The sequence below is a fragment of the Pseudopodoces humilis genome, chromosome 13, assembly GCF_049639895.1.
Source record: "Pseudopodoces humilis isolate 2021_Gansu_Grassland_sample_001 chromosome 13, ASM4963989v1, whole genome shotgun sequence".
NCBI classification, from domain to species: domain Eukaryota; kingdom Metazoa; phylum Chordata; class Aves; order Passeriformes; family Paridae; genus Pseudopodoces; species Pseudopodoces humilis.
Window position 1 is genome coordinate 11,898,963 of NC_142212.1, and position 23,856 is coordinate 11,922,818.

At 51.9% G+C, this 23,856-nt stretch overlaps 2 protein-coding genes across 2 annotated transcripts in view; one reads left to right on the plus strand and one right to left on the minus strand.

Annotated features, from left to right (window-relative positions):
• The window catches only part of SETD5 (SET domain containing 5), a 65,551-nt gene extending 56,030 nt beyond the window's left edge, over positions 1-9,521 (plus strand). The window contains exons 21-24 of the mRNA XM_005522052.3: positions 1,134-1,420; positions 4,034-4,167; positions 7,147-7,217; positions 7,396-9,521. Of these exons, the coding sequence (XP_005522109.2) occupies positions 1,134-1,420; positions 4,034-4,167; positions 7,147-7,217; positions 7,396-7,995 (1,092 nt within the window). The 3' untranslated portion in view covers positions 7,996-9,521. The remainder of the gene's footprint in view (positions 1-1,133; positions 1,421-4,033; positions 4,168-7,146; positions 7,218-7,395) is intronic.
• Positions 9,522-10,864: 1,343 nt separating this feature from the next.
• On the minus strand, positions 10,865-23,015 carry LHFPL4 (LHFPL tetraspan subfamily member 4). The gene is given in 5 exon segments (XM_088061944.1): positions 10,865-12,272; positions 12,275-12,697; positions 12,955-12,971; positions 13,154-13,390; positions 22,582-23,015. Coding segments are annotated over 5 exon segments (1,251 nt in total). The 5' UTR covers positions 22,988-23,015; the 3' UTR covers positions 10,865-12,104.
• Between the last annotated feature and the right edge of the window lie 841 nt (positions 23,016-23,856).

A 23,856-nucleotide genomic window follows, 5' to 3' on the forward strand; every position in this document is an offset into this window, starting at 1 on the left:
GAGCACGCCAGTGACGCTCATAGGAGTAAAACTGAGATAAAATGTTAAGTCAAGGTAGTGCTGTGATAAAATTGGGTACTCATGGGACAAATATCAGTGCCTTTTCCTGTGCTTGGACTTTTTTTTTAATGGCAAGTGTAGTAACTCAGATCACTTGTATAAGGGTCCAGCTGGATTAAATATCTTATTTCCTTTCCATTTCTGGAGTATCTTGATTTTTTTTTCCTTTATTTTTTCTTTTAAAATTACACTTAACTTAAAACCTTCATAGGTTGAGTTACTTTTGGAAATACCCTGTTCAATATTTTAGCATCCTAAAGCCTTCTGTACGGGCATTGAGTCATAGCTGATAAATTCTTCAGCAGAGCTGCCTTCTCTGAGTTCTTTATGGCTCCTAACCTCATTATAACTCTGAGGGAAGGCACTGAAAGGTAAATGCTCAGCTGGAAATATTTGTGTCTTTTTCGTTCTGCTGACCTTGTGTTCTGAGGCTGCTTTATCTTTGGTTGGTGTCTTTGACAAATCAGAGACTGCTTTGCCCAAAACACATTGTACCTTGGCTACAAGCAGTTTGTTTTGGTGCTAGTGCTGGAAGTTTGCAATGCCTCCATAAGAGCATAACTGCTCTAAGCAGTTAAAATTCCATGCAAGACTTCACCAAGCTTTTAGTGTTAATGTGGCTGAACTGGTACAGATGAACTGGGAACTGAAGATATCAATTCTGTGAGGAAGACTCTTATTATCTGTTTTGGGGATGTACAGATACTGAAAAAAATTACATAGTGGCATACACTGGAGAGAGTGTATGGAGGGTTTTGAGAGGAGGGAGGTTATAGAAGCTTGTTGCTTGAATATGCATCTCCTGAAGTAATGTGAAAATCCAGATGGTTAGAAAAGCAAATGAGCTGGATGTTTCTGCTGATGTATTGGTCACAAAAAGTAACAGGTGTGTGAACATGGCTGTCTGAATTTGCACCACTTAGCTCTTTTTTGGAGTACCTGCAGATCCAGCAAGAGTTGATAATACCAATACACCTTTTCAAGTTTTACCTGCAGACTCAAAAGGTTTTTTGGACTCTGCATGGGCCTGTTCCTGTGTGTTCCCTGACTCATGGCTGTATTTTCTCACCCAGGTATCGCTCCTCGAGTACCGCAAGCGGAAACAGGAGGCCAAGGAGGGCAGCGATTCCAGGCGTGGCGCAGGGACCCCCACCAGACAGGGCAGCAGCGGCTCTGGGACTGACACAGACGGGAGTGGCCTGTCAGGCTCCACAGCACGAACTCCGTCCTCCCCACAAAGTGGCTTCTCCCCTTCTCATCCCTCCCTGCCTCACGTAGAGGACATCAGCCCACCAGACTCGAGGGGCTGTAGTTCCTCATCATCGCTCAGTAAATCCCAGGAGAGCATCAGCAGTAGGTGGTGAGTGTTACCCTTCCAGGCAAGCCTGAGATTGCTCCACAGGGAAGGACCAAACTCCCCAGGGAGCATTTCCATAACAATATGTGCAGTGAGATGGATTCATTTGGGTCTCTTGGTATTGTTCTCTTTCATAATTGCTAAACCACTGTGAAGGATAGCAGCACTCTTCTCATCCTGTCTTTTAGTTCTTGGTTTAGATATCAAAAATCTGTCTTGAAAGGTACAAACGCAAGCAGTTGTTGCTCTTCCACCAGTTCCCTTTGAGGTCTTGGGTTGTAAGGTCTTGCCCAGGCAATGGAAGTCTAATCCAGGTCTTTTTTTGCTGAGGCTTCACTCTTTCTGGACATGAGTGATATTAAGTCCACTCCTGTTCTGAAGGAAAGCTCAGGGGTCTCTGTAACTTTGCATTTGAGAAGCAGGGACTGTGCAACTCCAGCTTTGTTTATTTACCAGACTCTGGTCAGTGGTGTGCCTAAGGCAAGGACAAACCACCTTTATCATGGTTACTGTGAGAAGGTTTGATAAGGGGAAAGTCTTAAAAACATTTGAACCTGGTCCAAAACATGAAGTAATGCACTGAATTGCCAAGTGTGGCATTACAGTGCCAGTGGAGCAATGTAGGGCACTGGCTCTGCTGCTCTGGAGTCAGGTTTTGGTTGTGCACACCACCAGCAGAAAGGCACACACAGATACACACCCCCCTTTCCTGATGCTGATCTCCACATAGATGATTGGTCACTGCTTGGGCAATGCCAGGGGGAGACATTCAAAGCAGCACTGAGGGCAGTGAGAAGTATGAAGATTGTGTTAAAAGCAATTGGATGAATTTGGAGGAGTAATAAAATCTGTTTCCTTCCTTTTTCCATCACTTTTCAAGCAGAGTTTAATAGAAACAATTTGTCTTTTACCTCTCTGACTGTTTTCTGTCTACCAGATGACCTAATGCCAGATATTGGGACTGGCCACAGCTGAGGCAGTCTGCTAATGATTAGTTTATCATCACTATTCTATTTTCAAATATTCTTTAAAATGACGTTCTCCTCCTGTGCCACTTCCTTCTGCCTGTAAAAGAGCAGGAAAAAAGCCAGCCAGCTGAGTGAACTAAAACTAGTTCAGGGTGAGGTGTCAGTGTGGCGTCCTTGCTTTAGTACTATCTTTCGTGTTATCTACTGCTCCCTCAGCAGGTCCTGCTCTGGCTTCAGTTTCCCACATGGTTTCAGAAGTAAGTATTGTGTGGGAATAAAGATCCTATTGTTATGGGACACTGGATATAAAGTTGAATGCTGATACGTTTTGTAATGGGATTAAACAGATTTGCTGCCTTTAAAATTCTTGGGTTTCTGTGTTTCTGGGCACGGCTGACAAACATACACTCACCTTCTACTTTTAAAAAATATATTAGAACCTTTTACTGAGATAAAGTGATCCAGTTTCATCTTTCACTCCATGTGCTTATATATCAGATACATTTCCAGACATTCACAATAATATTAGGAAGAGAAGAAATTGGTGGGAACTAAAATTCCATGCCTTAATGTGTAGAGTTTTCCAGATTTTTGCTGAATTCTGCAATAATTGAGAATAGCTTTCATTAAAAAAAAAAAAAACCCAAAAACAATGGTTTGTCTATTTCAGTTGCCAGGATAAAGCCATCACAATGTAAACAGATGTGCTGCTGCCCAGTAAACCCAGCCTTGCAGAAAACAAGTCTCCAAGCAAACCAAATAGTAAAAAAACCCTAATGGAAAGCACAGTTTTCAGTATATCTTAACAAAAATTAAATACAGAAATCAGTCAATATGCAGTTAATCTGCATGCTTGCATCATATGCAATGCATTTAATATAATCTAACTATTTAAATTCAGGCATTTTTAAGGCACAAATTCATCAGTGTCCAGAGTAAAGACATTGTAAATCCCTGGTCATGGTGATGCTGTTTATAGGTTAAAAGACATATTTCCAGAGAGATTTGGATGGTCCTGTGTGTGGTAGATGGAATGCTGACCTGGGGTTTGTCTGTAGCTCTATTTTCTTCAATAGTTTGGCTTTAGGAAAGCCACTTCACCTCTTTTTCACACTTAGACAAGACACTTATAAAATGGAACAATATCTAGCATTTATCTTGAGTGGAGAGTCTTCATACTACAAAATAAAAAGGACAAACTGTCATTACTGGGCAAAATGACCCAGCTAGCTCTGCTCAGGAACATTGCAGTATCCAACTATATTGTCTTGGCACTGTATTATCATAAAGGTATTAGGTTTGCTTCTGCTTAGATTGAATGAATGTAACTGATAACTGCAGTTAATCTTAAGCCAACACCAGGATTTTCAAAGAAGTGTTGAATCGCAAAACAGTTTTTCTGTAGCCACGTGATTTACTGAACTGGATGCTTTTACCACGTCTTTGATTAAAGACTTAGTGTTCTGAGGGCAGTGGTATAATGATAGCAGGGCCCAGCAGTCTGAAATCCCACTGGAGGTTTTTTACATGGCAAAAGCAGTTCAGAAGCTTGTTCCTCATCTGGTGGTCTCTGATCCCCTGTGCATTGGTCACATTGCTCTCAGCCATGCCACAGCAATCCTCAGCTGTTGTTGGGGTTTTGTTGCAGGATGGTCCCGACATCAGTGGAGAGGCTGCGGGAGGGCCGGGGGATGCTGGAGAAGGTGCTGCGGAGCGGTGCAAAGGTGTCCCAGAGACACGAATCCTCACCCACCCAGGACAATGCTCTCGAGAGAGATGCAGGTAGGATGGTGAAACTTTGTGATGTTTGCTTGGTGGGAAATTACGTGCTTGGAAAAATTTGCCAACTTGTCTGTTAAGTTGGTTAGTTATATCTTCATCTTTAACATTATCAAAGCTGCCTTCTGCAAATCAAATTTTACTGTTATTTAGATATTGCTTGGGCTCTTCTATTAGACCTGGAAGACCTGTAGATTTTTTCCAGGGATTGAATTCAAGACTGTCTGCACCTTGACTGACAGGGGCAGTTTCTCTATCCTCAGACAGATGGGTTAGCACCTCCTATGCTCTGAAAAAGCTATCATTTAATGGTCATTGGGTGAACATTCAGACAAGTGTATTACCTTGTTTCTAAGCAGTTTAGGGCAAGTATGTACTTCATTCCAAAACAGATTTTTCCTTAGCTGGAGTAAGGTTGTTTGAGACCAGCCTTGAAAATTGAGTTCTCGTTTGGAGTTCTCCTGGTTTTGTACACCTAAGCACATTTTTTCAGTGCTTTTTCTTCATCTGGTCTTGAGATGAGGTCCTCTTCCCTATCAAATACGCTGCAGTTTCATGGGACCCCTTTGGGAGTTTTTCCTTGTCTTTCCCATACTAGTAGGTAGTGGCTTTCTTGGTTAGTTTTTAGAAAGGTAGGCAAAATCCAGGGTCTTGTAACAGTCTTTGCCCAATATAACCTGTACAGCTCTGGCTCTTCAGTGCCAGCCAAGAATTATGATGGAGGTAAATTTTCATCTGCAGTGATAAATTCTTTCTTGTTACATAAACCTCATCCCATTCTGAATTGTGAAAACCTAATGCTGCAGCTGAAAGAAGTCATCTTGTCTCCTTCATCCTAGCGCAGCAAAGTACGTTTTTTCTTCTTTTGCTTGCTCTGGCAATTTCTTCAGCAGCTTGTTTAGATTCCTGTTTAGATTCTTTGAGCCACCTCCCCTCCCCCAGTTGCTGCTCTGCTTCTTAGTGAAACAAATGGGTGGCTGAGTCCCTGCTGTTCCTGGTAGCACCTGGAGGAGTTATGAAGATGCACATTTTCACTTGATGCTGTAACAGATAATATTAACAGGAACTAAAAAATCCCGAAGTTGGAGGGTTTGCTGATGAGGCATGTAGCAATGAAACGGAATTTGTGTGCATTGCACGCTTCTGAGAACTGCAGCTGCTGTCAGCAAAACCTCTCACTTCATATATGCTTTAGGTTGACACAGGCCAGTACAGCCAAGAAAAGCAGTTATTCGTGTCCTTCCCTTGTGCAGGTGTTGAGAATGGGGGAGGAAAATGTTTGCTCTGGTTTTTAAGTTTACATAAAGCAAACTCAGGAAGGTCATAGTTTATTTACCCTTTGTAATTTAGTCTTTCAGTAGTCTTTAACTTGTCAAGGTTTATTTCTGGGAACAGGTACTGCCAGTAAATTGTGCAGCCCTACTGGTGTGCTCAGCCTTTTAAGAAACAATTTCTTCCATAAATCTTTAGATTTCTTGTGATTCTCATACTTGATTTCTGTTAATCACAACGATCTCTGGATTGAACAGCTCTTTTCGTGCATGACGTTTTAACAAAACATGCCCTAAACTTCTGAATTTTGCCATTCTGCAGTATTTGGAATGTCACCAGACATCGCCTTGCTGCATCGATGGCATTTCAGAAATGGAAAGTGCACAGGACACATTCTGGGAGCTTCACACCCATGTGCAGGCCTGTGCCCTGAGGGAATTTCTGAGCCTCAAGAACATACAAGGGCTACATCCAGATCCTTGTTAGCTAACTCAGCACTGTGGTGTAGCACAGAGAGGACAATGGCAGCAGAACCACGGGCACTACTGGCACTGATGCTTGTGCCAGTGCAGCTGAGGAAAAGCCAGATTTGTCTGGCAGAAGTACAGAACAGACTGAGGCAGCGTGTCCTGTTTCATGACTGAGACACATCTGCCATACAAATTTGATACTAATACCAACACTGTTTCACTGAGGCATTTCAAACGCGGCTGCTGAGAATCCCTGAGATGATGCAGATAAACCGTTCTGTCTGATTAGTCTGCAGGAGAACTCTGATGTGAAATCCTCTAGTCCAAATAGCTTCACCCCTCCTGCAGAAAGCAGGATCACCAGCCATGGTTACAGGGGTAGCAGCTGAAGCACACAATTGGTACAGTGGATGTGCCACTGAATAAGTACTTCTTGCCTACCCCAGGTCAAGTTCATTGATATGGTAGGACAAGAAGCTCATCCACCCTTGAGGTGCAAGAAAAGTTTACTCTGTTGAGAACCATTTTATTCCTCTTCTGTCTGTCACATATCTGAGATGAATCAGTGTGTGCTGTATGCTGCCGATGCACTTCAAAGCTCCATCACCTTGGCCTCTTAGAAAAACATGCATTTCTGAGTTCCAGGAGTATCTCTGTAGCAGCTCAGTTGGCTTGTAAACCATAGTCCCCAAAATGGCAGCATGGGATGTCTGTCTTTGGAAGCATCTGGATCTGCCTTTGAGGAAAACCCACCACGGGATCCTTCTGACAGCCCTCTAAGAAGGGCAGTTTTGTCTCCTGAGCTGTAACTGTATCCAGTGTGGATTCCTGTAACCAAGACTGAGTGAGAAATTGCTGAATCCCTAGGAATCATCTTCTGCCTTTCATACCCTGCTGAAGGGCCAGAGGAGCCTTTGGCTTTGTCTGTGTATTATCTCCAGATGTGGTCATTAAGACAGGCTGGTCCAAGGCAGGTGAGCTTTGTGATAAACCAGAGCACACTGGTGTGAGGGGAGCAGCCACTCTTACAGATGTGGCTGTTCACACACGTTAAGGTTTCCCAATTGCCTTTTGCTGGGTTTCTTGTTTCTGAAATGCTGGTGGCTGGGGGGGGCTGCTCTGATCCAGGCTGGCACAGAATGCAGAACACAAGGGCTGGGCTGTGCAGTGTCGTTTGAGAGGGAGCTGCTGTGGCCTCAGTCAATGGGGTGAGGTTTAACATCTTGCCTGTACATTGCAGACGCAGCAGGAGACACTCCAGAAGCCCACAAAGGACCAGCAGTTTACAGTCCTTCTCGATACAGCTACCAGGTAAATGCTTTTATATCTTATCTGCCAATTCTGAAATAAAGCTTTTATAAGGAGGGAAACAGTGCTTAGCTGCCATTGTTCACAGTGCTGCACTAAGCATCTTAGGAGGAGAAGCAGGTAGGAAACAGGGAAGTCAGCCTGACATGCTTTTTCCTTTTTTCCCGCATGCCTTGTTCAGCTGCTGCAGTCTGACAGTCCCCAGGCAGAATCACAGACCCTGCTCCAGCAGAGCTCCTCCCCATACAGAGGGCACCTCGCGCCGTCTCCTGGATACAGCTACCGAGCAGCAGCACAGAGGACAGGACACAGCCTGTCCCATGGTTCCTCGGAAACATCCCTCTCCTCCACCTCATATTCCAGCCCTGCCCACTCGGTCCCCACAGACTCCTCTGCCCTGTTTGCAGGGAATTCGGGGTATTTCAGCAGCCAGCAGCACTCTGGCAGCGTCAGCAGCAGCCTCCTGAGGAAGAGCTGCCCTGCGGCTGCCAGCCCGGCACAGCAGACAGCTGTGGACTCAATCTCCTCGGAGTCGGGCTCCCAGCCCTGCACAGGCGTGTCAGGCTCTTCCTCCGCTCCCCAAAGTGCTCGGTCACTACAGTCAGACTTGCGGACTATCAGCCTGCCGAACTCTGGGCAGTCTGTTCTCTACCAGGGCTCCCGGGGCGCAGTGATTTCTAGTGCACAACACTATCCACACCGTGGGGGAAGCAGTGTCCATCAGTACAGACTGCAACAGCTTCAAGGTTCTGGAGTAAAGACTCAAACAGGACTTTCCTAGGGCTGCCTGGACTTCAGGAGGACAAAACTGCCCATAGCTTCTTCCAGTCACCTCTGGAAGTGGCTCCTGGGCCGGTATTTGGAGCTTGCACCTGATGCTGGGGTGCCAGGGGTGTCAGAGGCTGAGGTCAAAAATGCACGGGTGAGATTTGTGAGCAGTATTGGCCTCTGGCCTGGTAGGAGAACACAGATTTCTCTGAGGCAGAGACTGTAGCAAAGCAGTTCCCTGACATGTGGGTACATTGCAAAAACAAAAATAAACAAACAACAAAAAAAAAGAAAAAAAAAAAGAAAAAAAGAAAAAAAAAGGAGGAAAAAAACGCAAATGGTTCAAGTGCAATGACTGTGGCACAGCCTCTGTCTCTAGTCCGTGCCCATGGCCACAGTCACACATGCAGCACGGACACAGTTATGAATTCAAAAGCAGTTTAAAGGAAATGTTGGGGGAAGTTAACTCCAATCTCTTTATAGGTCAGGTTCTCAGTGCGCTCTGGGGAGGGCTTTAATCCGTTACGATCATTCCAGTCACAAGCAGACAAGCACACACGGCTGCCTTTGGGCCTGGGTCACCACTGCCACCGTTGGAGCTTTTTCCAGAACAGAGTCTCCGTGAATGCAAACAGCACGGGAGGGGTTTGGAGCGTGTGCCTGTGGCTGCAGAGGATCCAGGGTGCGCTGCCGTGTGCTGCTTCATTGCAGGTCTGTTGTGAAAAGTGTTTCTAAGGTCGCTTAAGGAATCTGTGAACAGGAGCACGGCTGGGGCCGTGCTGCCACGTGCTGCCGTGTCGGGGGCTCTCTGGCTGCTGGTGCGCAACACACAGGGGATGGCCGGGGCCTGATCGGTCAAGTGATGCTGCGGCACACGGGGGGCTGCAGGCAGAGGAGCAGGAGGGCTGCAAGGGGCAGTGGTGGGTGGGCACCTGGTCTGTGCCGAGCCAGAGGCTCTCCAGGCAGTGCCATGTGGGGTCTTTCTCAGCCACTGTCACCCGCCGAGCATGGCAGGAGCGCCAGCCCAGACACAGTGCGCTGTGTGTTCAATTCCATACGATTGCCAGCTTCTTTCTCACTTGTTTACTGTAATATCGGGCGTGTTTTTATTTATCTAATTTTATATTCAGTTATAACCATAGTAGGTTAGCTAATATATGACAGGTGTCATCCCTGGTGCTGCAGTGGAACTTCTCCTTTCTCTTGGATAACATAATGCTGTGAGTCTGTCTCCCCTCTCCTTGCAGATGCACAGTCTTCTTCCTCTTTTTTTGGGACTGTTACAGATTTCTCTAATTCACAATTGAAATCAGGTGTTTGTTCAGCCTAGGGGAGACTTTTAAAATATTGAAACAAAGAGTAACTTTCTCACACTGTCTGGCTGTGAGCGTGTTGGGATGGAACTTGTCACCCCGCAGTTGGGTGTCTGTATACTGTATAAAATAGGTGTAAACTTCACTTGGCTTAGCCCTGGAGGTGCAGCCTCCCCTTTCGTGCTCTGAGCAGCACGGGGCAGGCGGGCTCTGCCCTGCCAGGTGGCGGGAGGGGGCCGGGGGGCCCTGCCCAGAGGTTCCAGCACCTTTGGGCACAACGGGGGGGCAGGAGGGAGGGACCCTGGAAAGCTCTAGGAAAGGTGGGGGCTGTAGCTTCTTACTCTAGTGGAGTTTTTACACCATGCTGTAACATTTGAACTTTCACAAGAGATGTAATAATTTTGATAATAAAAATACTTAACTTGAAAACTAGTATTGTAGAATTTCTTACCACCTCGAGCGCTGGTGCCCAGTTGATGGTGACATGAGGGGGTGAGGGACAAATCCTTGCAGGAGCAGCCTTGCAGATCTGCCTTTTGCCAGGTGAAGCTAGGAGCTGCTGTGGGAGCTTGTGTTCCTGAGGAAATTCCCTGAGCTTCTGGCTGGGGTTGTGAAATTTTTCACTCTGCTGCTGCTGTTCTTCTTGCTCAAGTTCATCTGGGGAGGAGATGGATGTGGAGGATGTCCCCTGCACCACTGCACCTGCTTTAAAACCTGTTTTCTGGTGTGCCAGAACCTGGTATCTAGGGTTTTCATACTGCTTGCCTTTTCCTTAGGAAGCCTGACATGGGCTGAGCCTGGCGTGGGGATGCCAGGTGCGTCTGCAAGTGCTGGTTTGAGGTTCCCATGGCTTCTGGTCTTCAACCGCCCTCACTGTGAGAACCCCTGACACTGTGGGACAGCATCTGTCATGGTTCATTCTGTCCCTTTGCATCCCCACAGAGTGGCTCCATCTCCACTGCTCCTCCTGCTCCACTGCTCCTTCCCTGAAAGCAACTGTGGGTAGCAGCAACCCGGCTCTTCTCAGCCTCTTCTGCCATCTGCAGGGCTCACCTGGGCTGTGAGCGTGCCCCACACCAGGGGAGCAGACCTGGCCAAAGCTCTCTGCAAGTCCCAGAGCTCCCCATGCTGCCCTCAGAGACTGGAATGCTCTCCCCACTCCCCTGCTAGAGCATGCCACTAGACTGACCAGCCATGTAGTTTTTTTCCATCAAGACACTGGAATTTGATGAATTTCAGGAGGTTCCTGTCAGTCTGTTGTTAGTGAGCTGACAGACCACTTGTGCAGCACGGACAGGCAGAAGGGACAGGTTCAAAGGCTCCTAGGGATAGATAGGATCCCTGCCCCACCCCCTGCTTTGCCGTGTAGTAGGACAGACCCTTTCCAGAGACCCTCTTTGTGTGCCAGCCCATGTGGATGGAGGCTCAGCTCCACAGGCTGCAGGGTGGGCTCCCCACCACAGTTCAAGAAACTCACAGGGGCTTCTTTGGCCTTCTTGCAGATCACCTCCTTTGGTGATGGCCAGGAAGAACCCATCCCAACCCTCCCCACAACACAGGGCTCCGAGCTGGTCTGGTTTGAATTATATTTTTCAATAAGGTTTTGTGAAACACTGTATCAAACTTTGTACTAAAATACAGATATATTACAGCTACTGTATTCCTTTCTCCACTGATTTTCTTGGTTTGTTTTTCCAATTCAGCTGGCAACAGCACTCGCAAGCTGGCAAGACCCGGGTGCTGCGGGTTCCTGTTGACCTCATTCTGGGGGGCAGCTGTCAGAGGGATGTGGGCACCGCTGGGCTCAGGGCTGGCAGGGGGCACTGGCAGGAGTGCTGGCACCCACTCCATCCCGGGTGGCTTTGGCTCCCAGATGGTGTTTCAGCACAGCTCCACCCCCACCGCCACCCCGCAGAGCCTCAGGGCACCACTTACCTGTTCTAGCCAGCCCCTCGTGCCTGGTGAGGTGCTGAGTCCTGCAGAACCATTCACTGCCATCCCCCAGCAGCCTCCATGCTCCATGGCCCCATCCCAGCACCGTGGTCCCACTCTGCTCCCTGCTCCCACTCACCCTGCTCCCTGGCCTTGCCCAGTGCCTGGGGCCAGCCCTGCCAGGGCCCCCACAAGCCTCTGGAGGCCCTGCCCTGGGCCCTGCCAGCTGCTCGCACTGAGACACAGCCAGTGCTGAGGACTTTATTGCATTGCGAGGGCTATGGTGACCCAAACCCCTGTGGCCAGGGGAGGCCCACACACACAGGCTGGTCTGGCCGGCAGAGCCACAGCCAGGTTGCAGCCACCTGTGCCGGAGTGTCGGCTCTCAGGTGCTGTGTGTGGGCCTTGGAGGCCGCTGGACTCAGCGCTGCGCCGGGCAGCGGCCACCGGCTCCCCATACGCCATCACCGCGGGCCAGCGAGCTACAGCCAGGAGGCCAGGTGGGTACAGGAGTGCTCGGGTACACCCGGGCATGCCGTGTGGCAGGGAAAGCCTTGCTGTCACCAGTGGAGATAAAGCACCGTATGGGGATGGGGAGGGAAGGCGTTTGGCAACAGCCCGCGGCCGGCTCGGGGAGAGGTCTTGGCGGGGGGAGTCGTCCTGTGCCCGCCCGGGGGTTTTGCATGTTCAGCTGCTCCCACTTACCAGGGCTTACATTCAACGGCGGCGCGAGTCGGGTGTCCCACGGCCGGCAGCAGCGAGGCCCCTGCGGTCCCCGTGCTGAGGGGAGCGAACAGCAGCCTGCGGCCCTGGCCACGCACCAGGAACCACCATGTCCTGGGCTGGACTCCCAGGGCGGGGGGAGAGGGGGCTCGAGTCACTTTACCCTGTTTAGAGAATATGAATTTACATGTAAAAGTAGGGGTTGGGCCCCATCCCGGCCACCGGGTCCCCTGGCTGTGGAGACAGGTTCACGGAGCTGTACAAAATGGGAGTGGGGAGGGGTCCGGGACCCGGAGCAGCCGGCACGGGGCGTCACTGGGTGCGCGTTCGGGTGGGAGGCAGCAGGTCAGGAGTCCTGGGGATGTAGAAATCTGTTAAAAACTCCAAGACTGTTTCTTCCTTGAAACAAAACCGCAGCTGGATTCTGTTCTTGGACAAAGCGGGTTTGAGGCATCCTCCCCCAGCGGCGGCCCGCAGGCAGCGGTGGGTACGGAGCTGGCAGGGTGCGTGGGATGGTGGTGCCGGCGTGGACATGGAGGTGGCCGTGGATGCGGCGGGCGGCTGACGCATCCCTGGCACGGGCGCCGGGGCCCGGAGGGCGGCGCGGGACGCTGTGTGGCCGCTGGCAGCAAATGAAGGGCAGGACAGGGAGGGAGCGCCCAGGCTGCTGGCCATGGGAAGAGGGTCCTGCTGCGGATGGTCAGCCTTATATCCTCTGTGGGGAAAGCACAGCAGTTTGGGGATGGTCTTGGGCAGGTCTTACTGCACAATCGTGTTACTTGCATGTGCCAGGCATATGCCTGTCCCCATCACTGCCACCCTGTCTCTGCTGCCTCCCTGCCCCATTGCCTCCAACCCTGCTGCCTGCACAACCAGGGTCATCCCATCCCAATCCCATCCCAATCCCATCCCAATCCCATCCCATCCCCACAGACACCCAGCACAGTCACACCCAGAGACACCACAAAGGGACAGGGGACAGGACAGTGACATTCAAGGCTTACCGCAGTGCCAACAAAGTCTGTGGAAACAGAAGAGAGAGAGGTCAGGCAGCGCAGAGGCTCAGCAGCTCCTTCCCACCCTGCCCAGCCTGGTTTGCTTGTAGGTGGCAGTTAAGTCCATGGGACCTTTGCCAGGCTGCCAAAGGGGCCAAGCCCCGCAGGCTGTTCCCACCCAGGATTCCCCCTGTAGCATGGTGCTCACCTTTGCTCTCTGTCTTGAGCTCCTCGTGCAGTAGGTCATTCTGCCGGTTGCCAAGAACAAAGGCCAGGAAGGAAAGGATAAGGGCGTTGAGGATGCCGATGATGGCCAGGATATAAGCCCAGCGTACGGAGCAGTCGCCCAGGGAGTATTTCCCTGTCTTCTCCCCGCACATGTCCCGTATGGTCTCTGCATCCCAGCCATCAGGAAAGATCATGCAGCCCAGCACCAGGCAGAGCGCTGCAAGGAGAGAAGGGGAAAGAATCAGAGACAATCGAGTGGCAATGCTTGGCATTGGGCCCCCCAGTCAAGTACATGAGTGCAGCCCGTATCTGGCAGGGAGCCCACCTTGGCCCTGTGACAGCCAGGCAACATGGCAGGTGACAGCCACCACTGCCTCAGGAGTCCCAGGCACTGCGTTTTTGGCTGTCCCAAACCTGGCCCACACACAAATAGGGACTTCAGGCTCTTGGTTTCTACCAGCATTGGCCACAGGATCAGTGGTTGCCTACGGGCTTCCCTCATCACTGCAAGCTCCCTGCATTTGGGCAGGTGGACTGGTGCACTTGTGGGCAGAGATGTTGCCTGTGGAGAGGACTGGAATCCCCAGGAGCTCCCATACCTGACCACCACACAGCCTGCAAGCACCAGTCCCAGAGGGGTTATCTTCCCAGCAGGCGTCCACCCAGCACACTCTATGCTGAACAAGGAGACATCAGAGAACACAGGGATGGAAATGTCAAGACAAAGCCTGTGACTGTCAAGCTAAGGAGGTGACTTTTTCTGACTACAGCAAGTACAAAAGCTCCTCACCCCTATCAGCTGGAAAGGCTAAAAATAGTAATGATGTTGGCTGCAGTGCCCTGCAGGTACTTTTGCCCTGAGTAAAGGAAGCACCAAGAGGCATGTGCCCACACCAGTAAGAAGTTATCTCTCCATCCCTTACAGCAAACACCCTGCAGACAGGTAGCTGGCAGTCTGGCATGAGCTTTCTGCCTGCTGGCATGTGTTTTGAACTGCTCTCCATGGGGAAGGGAAATCCCAGAAGGCAGGGAAGTGCCTGCAGGGCATCACACCAAGAGTAGGTACAGCCCTCGCATCACAAATAGCTGCACCCAGGAAAGGACAAGGACTCTGTCGGGACACTGGCAGCTGCTGCCTGGTCTCTGACTCCTCCACCCACATAGCAAACCCCCTTGGTGAAAGTGTCTTTGTGGACAGTGGCAAGCCCTGCATGCTGATTTACTGCAATGCACAGCCCAGGTACCACCCCAGCACCTCATGGCTGCACAGAGCCAAGCCGGCATCTCCAGCACATCATCACCAGGGACTTCCAACTGAGCACAGCCTGTCTGGGGGAGCTCCCTGCTCGCTGGGACTGGGCCAACCCAAAAACATCCCTCTGCAAGGAAACACAACCAGCACCAATAGTAATGGTAAATGGTGAAGAGCATGGCCTGCTGCTGACCTGGGCGCCTTGGAATAGGATGGCATTAATTCAGCTGAGGGCCTGAATTAAAGGGGATCAGGTGCAGCAGACCTGTGCCAGGGACTGCTCCTGTGAAAGCAGAAATGCTAAGAGGATTTTAGGATTCTCTGAGCTCCCAGTGCAGTGCAGCTGTGAAACAAGCTAAGGTGCTCTGTGGCAATCCCCAGCAAGGGGGTGGGTTTACCCCCCATGGCACAGCTCAGGCTGGCACAACGCAGCCTGGAAACGGGCACAGTTGTAAGAGATCTGCTGAAATCACTGAGGGGGAGAAAAAGACCACAGGTATGCAGTGAGGCTGGGAGAAAGCATAGAAAGCAGAAGCTCCAGCTACCTGGGTGAGCAGCAGGCCTCAGCAACAGCCACTCTGGGCCCAAAGAACAGGGCTGTTCCCAAGGTGGTTGGCAAATATGAGTTAAAAAATCAGGTACTAATTTTACCTGCACCAGCAAGGGCTTGGGCAGGCTCCCAGCCTTTGTGCACAGCCCTCAGTCAGTCCTTCACAGGAGCAGAAGAGCAGCCCCTGGGTCTGTCCTTGGACGCTGCAGGCATTGGCATGTCCTCTGCATTTCTGAGCTATTATTCAGGATCCAGGTGGGTCCAGCTGCCCAGGTAACACAGAAGCCTGCCAAGAGCTCACTGCTCTGAAAACACCACAAGTGTGAGAGTCTCCCAGGACATCTGCAGGACCCAAACATGGCAGGACAGGCAGCAACACATGAGGCAGTGGATTAACATGCTGGAGAGCCACAGCACTCATGGAGGACATGAGAGATGGGGTTTAAGGCAAAAGTAAGCTCAAAAAGGTGGCTCAAAAAGGTATGGGACGCACTCATGCAGTGGGTTGTCACAGCACAGTCACAGTGGACAGGCAGTGATGGCCACTGCCAGGACACTGCCTGGCTTCAGCCTGTGTCTGCTTGTTGTGATCCCACCTGTGTCCCCGTGTGCCTCCTCTGTACTGCACTAGGGCAAAGGGAGTCTGTGCCCTGTCCCACCGAGCAGCTGCAGGATCACTGCCCAAGCACTCACAGCCCATTTGACAGAATTAAACAACAAATTTACTGCCAGGCAGAGGCATGTGCCCAAGTCACCACATGTACCCAATTCCCTGTGCCTGAGGGTGACTGGCCTCTTACCAAAAACCCCTCACTACTCCACAGCTCCCTGGGAAGTGGCTGAGGTGGTGCTGTGCTACTGAAGGCTGGTCCTTTCCTGGTGAAGAGCAGCTCAGTGCCCTCCTCTTCCCATCTGTCCTATGTGTTCCCAGAAGCAAGCCGAGTCTTCTGCTCTGTCACAAGCAATTCCCTTTTCTGCACGTCCCCAGGCCGCCCGATGTCCTGGAAACACCTTCCCGTGCCTGCAGCAAGGAGTGACTTTGAAGAGCAGAGCGAGAACAAGGAGGGGATCCCCACACAGTCCACAGGCCTCAGCGCTGCCCTCTCCAACAGCTCTGAGGGATGTGGGGTCAGGGCTCTGCCTGCCTGTCCTTCTGCCCATAGCACTGTTCTGCCAGCACCTACCTCCAAATGCCCCAAGACCCCTTGCAGACCTGCAAGAAAAGCTTGGGTTTTGTTTAAAGCAGCCTATTTCTATGCCTTGCAACCACAAGAAAAGCACCAGTGATGACTAGTATGAAGAGCCACTGTAAAAGAGGAAAAAAAAACCTAACTCCTGTCCATTTTGCTTTTAATTCCTGTTCTTCTGAGGGTGTGGTGCCAGTCCTCACTGTCAGTGGCTAGCTGGTCTGTCACACCCCACAGCTGCCATCCTTCTTGTAGCCCCTGGATTCCATCTCCCTCTTCTAGAATTTTCCCAGTTGTAAAGACAGTTTTGAGTGCAGGCATTTCAGTGATCACTGGGACAGGGTGCATGCAGAGGGAAGATGATCCTGCTGGGGCTGGGGCACTGGCCCCATAGAGCTGGCATTTCTTGGTTTGGTTTTACAGCTGGTTCATGGATTCTCACTCCTCAGTGCTCCCTTGTCAAGGTTCATTAGAAACAACATGGGCATCTCAAGGGCTTTTGATATCCTCACAAAAGAAATTAATCAAAGGGAATGCAATGTTATGACTCAGGCTGCAACACTGGAGCAAGATTTGAGCAGAAAGAGGAGGCTTCTCCTGGCAGGATAACATCTCCTGGTACAAGGTGCATTTAGCTAATTTGGACTGTCTGAGTAACCTTTATGTTTGCTGAGTATCACTGCCCCTGTCCTGAGCAGCTGTGCCTGCAGAATTAAAATCTGATTTTTAAAATTACTTTTTCCATCTAGTTTAGTCTGCAGGTGTAAGTGAAAACTGGCTTTTACTGCTTCTGCCTGCCACGGGTGGAAGGAGCTCATTACATGCCCTGCAGCTAAGATGTGACCTTCCTCAGAGCATTACACTTCCACAGAACACACAAATGGGAAGATGTGGGGTAATGGGGGGAAAACCAGCAATCACTGGGTCCAAAAAGGGCTTTTTAAACCTGGCATGGGCACAGCACATCCAAAAACCCTGGGAAACATGGGTTGGGCTGTGCTGTTGGGGTCTTGAGTGGCTGCTTCTCACCAGAAAACCTCCTGAGAGCTGAGCACCAAAAGGAAAGGAAACAAACACAGTCCCCCTTCTTCCCCCTAAAAACTGAAATCCTTCAAAAATAAATCAACACTAAGGGCAGCATGCTCAGGACGGCGAGCACCGGCCATTTATACAGACACGAGCTCCCTTACGGCGTTTTGCTCCACAGGCTGTTTCTGTGCCAAAAAATCAGCAGGATTCAGAATAGAGTTATGAGTTTGTATGAATCAGAACTGACAGTTACTTTATCTGGAACAACAGTTAAGGGATGTAAGCTCCAGGACACGAGGGCTCCGAGACGCCCGGCTCGGCCCCTCCCCGCGAGTACACAGGCACATTAACAGCCACGACGGGAGAGCTGCGCTGCCACGCAAACCCCGCGGCTGCTGCTGCTGCTGCGGAGCACACGGCGCTGCACGGATGCAAGGGATGGGCTGCAGCCCGGCTCCTGTCCCCTTTGCAAGACCTGAGTGGTAGGGGAAGAAGAGGGAAATCTTCAGGAAAGCTTTTGGGGGGGTCCAGAAGACAGTAATTCAGCAAATGCTGAGGGTTTTTGCAGTGTTGTTATTTTTGCTGCAAGGTCAGCAGGTGGAAGTGGTTCATATACGGGCAACATTTCTCCCTTTGACAGAGAAAGGGCTTGAGGACAAACTGCAGAGTCACGGGATAGTTAAGGTTGGAAGGGTACTCTGGAGATCATTTAGTCCAACCCTCTTGCCAAGGGTCATCTAGAGCAGGTGATACAGGAACATGTCTAGATGGGGTTTGAATGACTCCAGAGACGAGAGACTCCACAACCTCCCTGGGCAGTCTCATGCTCAGCACTTGTCCCAGTTACACCCTAAGCCAGTTTGCAGCAGTGGTATCTGCCTCATATTTTATCATTAAGAATTTCAATTAACGACTTTTATATTCATGAAAAAAGTATTTTGAAACCTCAAAGTCTCTGAAAGGACTTGGGTCTCCAGCAAGTCACAGTCAGGAAGATGAGCATGTCCTGATGTGGTTCAGCAGAGCCATTTATTGCTGCCGAACCAGGGAGAGTTTTGAGGCTGTAGCACTCACTCAGGCCAGGTCCTGCTTTCCCTTGGGACTAAGGCCACACCATCACACAACTCCACCATGCTCAGCCCAGCAGTTGGGAACAATTCCTTCACTACTCCTCTCCACTGATATACTAAAACCATTCAATGCAAGGGGTCCCCACTCAGATGGTGGCAAACACAGCTGAGGGTGATGAAGCCCTGCTCAGGGATCTGCCTCTGTTCTCAGGCCTTGGAAGGGTCCATCCAAGAGGTGAGTGTAGCTCTGAAGAGAGTCTCCCAAAGGAGGAAAGAGCTCAGATGGATACGTATTACCACATTCTCCATCAGGCAAGGTGGCTGGACGTGGCACAATCAATGCCAAAATGCCACTGATAAGGACAAAGCCCAGCCCAAAGGCCAAGAGCACAGCCCCAGGTGGGAAGACACCCCATGTGTTGTGTATCTCTAAGGGAGGGAGAGTCCCACACTGACTGCTGGACCTGGAGCACAGGGAAACACCTTAAAATGTGGCCAGTCAGTTCCTCCATGCAAGCAGGATGGTGTGCTCAGCTGGCTTCCTCTTCTGCCCCTCAACAGACTCTAAGTACAAAATCAAAGACTCTCTGGAAACAGCCCTGGATCCACTTGGGGTAATCATCCTGATGGGAGGCACATGGATGCAGTGTCACACAGAGGTGGCTGGGCTGTCTTGCAAGGGCATTAATGCTGGGCACCAGGACAACTTTGCTCAAAGCTCTGACTTAACTCACAGGGTGACTGTGTCTTATGCTACAGCAGAGTAGTGGGGAATCAAAGGAAATCCTCAGGCTCCTGGGCAGCCTGGTGGTTGTATTCCTATGCTCTGATTTCCTGCAGACAAATCCCAAGGGGGATCACCCTCACAGCCCATTTCTCTTCAAGTAAGCATCATCCCATGGAACTTTCTGAAGGTGCTCCTCCACTAATTTGGAGTATTGGGGTGGCATCAGGTGCTGTCAGTCTTACAGTTGTTGACATGCTCATGTTAAGGGCCCATCTCTGGTTTTGTAACAGAAGGATTTAGCAAAATCTCCAGTTTTGCGTTACTGGGATTTTGAACAGGGCAGATGGCCACATTTCTATTTGTGATAAAGCAGAGTCTTTCCTCTTAATTAGATCCAGTTTCCTCCTAGGGGGGCAGTGGCTTTTGAGCTGAAGCTTTCTGTCAAGCTCTAATTAAACCCTGCCTTGATTGTTGTCCACTAATTAGACATTGATGATTTAAAGTTGGTTAGTTTTTTGGGTTTTTTTGAAAGAGATCCTGAATTCTGCATCCTCCTCCCCCACATTCCTGCACTTGTCTTTTCTCCTCTGAAGAGCCCATCCATGCCCACAATCAGCAGCCCTTTACTCTGCACCGGCCATACCACAGGGATGGGGTGGAGACACCTCTGCCCCATCTCTCTGCCCATCACCTGCCTCACCTGGCTTTCACCAGTGAGACCAAGAGACTTTGGCCCTCACAGTTGCTTCTGCTGCAGTAGTGCAAGTCCTTCTTTAGCTAAACCCTCACTGAGTAAGGATGAATGTCCTTTCCTTCCCTGCTACTCCAAGCTCTCTGCTCTGGCAGAATCCTCCAACTTCCCAGACAGGTTGAATCTCTGAAGTTTGCCATCATGATGTGCCAGAGCCTGCATCAGGCTACGTCCCTGCCCTACCCATAAGATCTGGCCTGTGATGTTCTCTCCATAGGTCATGGCAGCTCCTTCTCCATGCACAAGGTAACACATCCACCTGTGGCTGCCTCAGCTGTGCCCAGGGAAGTTCAGCCCTGCCTGATCCCTGCCTGACAAGACTCTTGCTGAACACACCACACCACCACATCTGCACCCAGGCCCTCTCTGACAGGAACATCAGCCTGTACTGTAGGACAGCAGCTCTCTCACGCTGTTCTCTCTCAGGGCAGGGTGGAGGGCCAGCCTCTATTAATGCTACCTTGGACTTTCCCCAACAGAGAAGCCATGGAGCCCTGCTGCTCTGGGAGAGCTCCAAGCCAACCTGGGCTGGCTGGGGCCAGAAGAGCCAGCCCATGGCCCCACTGAGCTGAGCACCCAGGGTTCTTGCAAGTGCAGTTGTAAGCAATATGTGTAATTACAAGGTGAAAAGTGTGACCAAGGACAAGCCCCAAGGCAAGGTGAAGGGTACCCAGAGGTGACAACATCAAAGTGCTGTCATGGCCACCCAATCCTGAGCCAGTACAGGACAGGAGGCACTAGGGAGAAGACCCAGGGCTGCCTCCAGTGCAGTGCCCTCTGCCACACAGCTCCCTGTGCAGCAGTAGCAGCTGGGCACTCCAAGCCACTTGATTAAGCTGCTGACAATCAGTAGGATTTGGGCTCTGAGCTTGCTTTAAACTGATAAATCTTCAGGACAGGGAAAATTAAAGATGAGGGAATTTCCTGATAAGCCAAGGCAGCTCCAGGTCTGACTGTGGTCCCGATCTGGGTGAGGGGAGGTCAGGCTCTCCAGCCCAAGCCAGGTGCAAGAGAAAGAGCTGGGCTAGCTGAAAGGTCCTCACACGGAGAGGCTGTATCCTTCCACATTAAGGACTGGGGCCCTTCTAACAGAGGGGATGAATGAGGTCCTTTCATTAGGAATAAGAGTCACTGTAGGTCCTTCCAGTGGAAGTTTTAGGTATGCAGTAGAGGGTAAGTATTTGTCCATACTTGTCCACACCTGGTACAACTGAGCAGAAAAGGAAGCAAAGAGTCTTGCTACCAATGGAAGTTCAACATCATTCCTCAGGATCTTTGTCCCAAAAGGACAGACCCTGTGTGAGGACACCTTGGAAGTCTGAGCATAATGGGATACTTGGGATCCTTATCAATACAGGCATCAGATCCCCTTTTGGGGAAAGATTTGGGTTATTGTACAGTGTCACTTTGAGGAGAGAGTCTGTGAGGGTTTTGGGGTACATCTACAGTGGGGTTTCATTTGTGCAGGGAGCTAAGGAGAATCTATAGGCAGGGTCACTTTTGGGGGGGGGCGTTAATTACTAGGCTTGAGTGGGTCATGTCTGGGGAGACATCACGGTAAATGTATGGTATTCCTCTGTGTGAAGCACTGGAGAGAGATGGGAGAGGCCTGTCCTCACAGCCCTTTCATGATGCAGGAGAAAGGGGGCCTGAGTACAATTTGTCTTTAAGGGGGAGCTGAAGGGTGCTTTTACAGGGATGGGGGATCCATCCATGGGCTTCTTCCAGTGGTGGGGTCCCTTTGGGGGCTGAGTGTTCCCCTAAAGTGAGTATCTCTTGGAGACAATCCCATGTCTCTGGGGTTGACAAGGAGACTAGTCCCTGATGTGGAGTGTGCTGGGGTGTCTGAATCCCCAGGGATTCAGGGAGCTGATCCAGTGTGTCCTAGGCCAACTTGCACTTAGTCCTTGCCTCTGTGCAACAGTTCCTATTGAAGGGCATCCCAATGCTGGTCCTTGACTGGGGTGCACTGAGGTACCCCAAGGCTGGTCCCTAGCCCAGGATGTCCTGAAGTGCTCCAGACTATCCAGGCATCCCAGGGTCAGTGCCTGCTCTGGGGTTGCTTGAGGTGGGTCCCTGATCCAGCTCTCTCTCCAGCTGTGTCCCAGGGAGCCTCATGTTTCCCTGGTGTCAGGCCTTGGCTGGGGAATCCCAGGTTCCAGTGCCCCAAGCAGATGCCACCATTCCTAGTGCAAATGCCTGGTCTGGATGTCCCAGGAAGCCCTGGAGTGTCCAGAGGACACTTCTTAGCTGAGAAGACCCATGGCCCTACAGTGCTTGTACCTGTCCAGCTTCCTTGAGCAATCTCGATGTTCCCTATGGCCACCCTCTGCCTGGGGAGACCCAGGTGCCAGTGCCAAGAGCCAGCACCTGTTTGTGGTGCTCTGTCAGTGCCAGTGCCTGACCTGTTTGTCCTAGTAAGTCCTGGGACGTCCTAGGGCCAGCTCCTGGCTGGGATGCCCTATGAATGCACAGCACCTATACCTAGTGCAGCCTTCCTGAGCAGCCCTTGTGTTCCTTGTGGCCAGGGCATACCAGGGAGCCCTCGGTGCCAGTGTCCCCAACTGGTGCCCATTCCTGCAGATCTGTCAGCGCTAGCACCTGGCCTGGGTGTCCCAAGAAACTGTAGGGCTGGATCCTGGCCCCGCAGTGCTTGGACTCAGCCCAGCTTCCTTGAGCAACCTTGGTGTTCCCTGTAGCCAGGGATCCCACTACCACTGCCGGGGGCTCCCGGGGTGCCGCACGCTCAGCGCTGCCCACATTCTCCCCACCCGTCTCCCGCCGCCAGGCCCGGGGCAGGCCGGTGTTCCCGGTGCCCGTGGCTCCCGGTACCGGTGTGTACCTGCCAGCAGCTGCATCCAGGCGCAGATCTTGTAGACGGTGGCGGTGTTGCAGAAGAAGAACAGGGCGAAGCAGGTGATGCAGCCCAGCGTCAGCACCATGGAGAGCAGCACGAAGAACGCGGCCGCCTGAAAGGCGCCTGAGGGGATGGTGCTGAAGTCGGTGAAGGAGCCGCGGCACGACAGCTCCCGGCCCGCCAGCCCGCTGCCCACACAGTAGTGGAACAGCCCGAAGTACCCGGGCTTGGGCGTGTTAACGCTGTCGCCGACCCAGTAGGGCTGGATGAAGACCACCACGTTGATGATGGCGAAGCAGATGGTGAAGATGGCCCAGAGCACGCCGATGGCGCGCGAGTTCCGCACGTAGTTGTCATGGTACAGCTTGGAGGCTTCCTGCGAGGGCAGCATCCTGCCGGCCGCCGCTGCCAGAGGGCGGGAGGGGCCGGGGCGGCGGGGAGCCCGCCCGGGGTCGGCGGGGCGGGGGGGCCGCGGCCTAAGAGCGCCCGCGGGCTGCCGGGCCCTGCGACACCCGCGCCGCCATCTTGGCTGCCGCCTCTGCGCCCCGCGCGCTCCCGCCGCGCGCGCGCGGCCGTGCGCCCCCCCGCCACTGCGGAGCCGAGCCCGGCCGAGCCCAGTCCAGTCCCGTCCAGCCTAGCCCAGCCGAGCCCGAGCCGAACCGAGACCCTCCAAGCGCGCCCTCCGGGGATCGGACCACTCCGCCTTCGGCTGCGCTCGCCTCGGGCTCGGCCGGGCTCGGGTCGCCTTGCGACGGACTCGTCTCGGTTCGGCTCGGATCCACTCGGTTGGCTCGGGTCGGATCCCCGGGCCCGTTCCTCCCCCCTGATCCGGCAGGACCGTTCCCCGGGACCGACCCCGCCCGGGGCAGCCCCAGGGCATGGCTCCGATAAATGCTGGAAGGTGTCCGCGTCGGTGCCTTTGGCCGGAGTGCGCCCGCAGGGAGAGCGTCCGTGCTGCCGCACCCTTCAGGAGTCCGGGGAAGGCCCGCGGGTTGCCGGCGTAGCCCCCCAGACGGGCAGGAGACCTTCCCCACCCTCTTGGCAGGGATGGAGCAAGTACGTTGCCGCCACTGTGGCTGCTCCCGCTCTGGGGCAACAGGAGTAGACACAAAACCTCTGACAGACCGAGGCCAGGTACACGGCTGTGCCAGGTCAGATGTGGTGACAGGGCTGGGGTACACAACGTGCGTCAGGCTGGGTGTGGTGGATGACCGGGCTGGGGTGAACGGCTATGCCAGTAGTGTCACACAGGCTATCAGC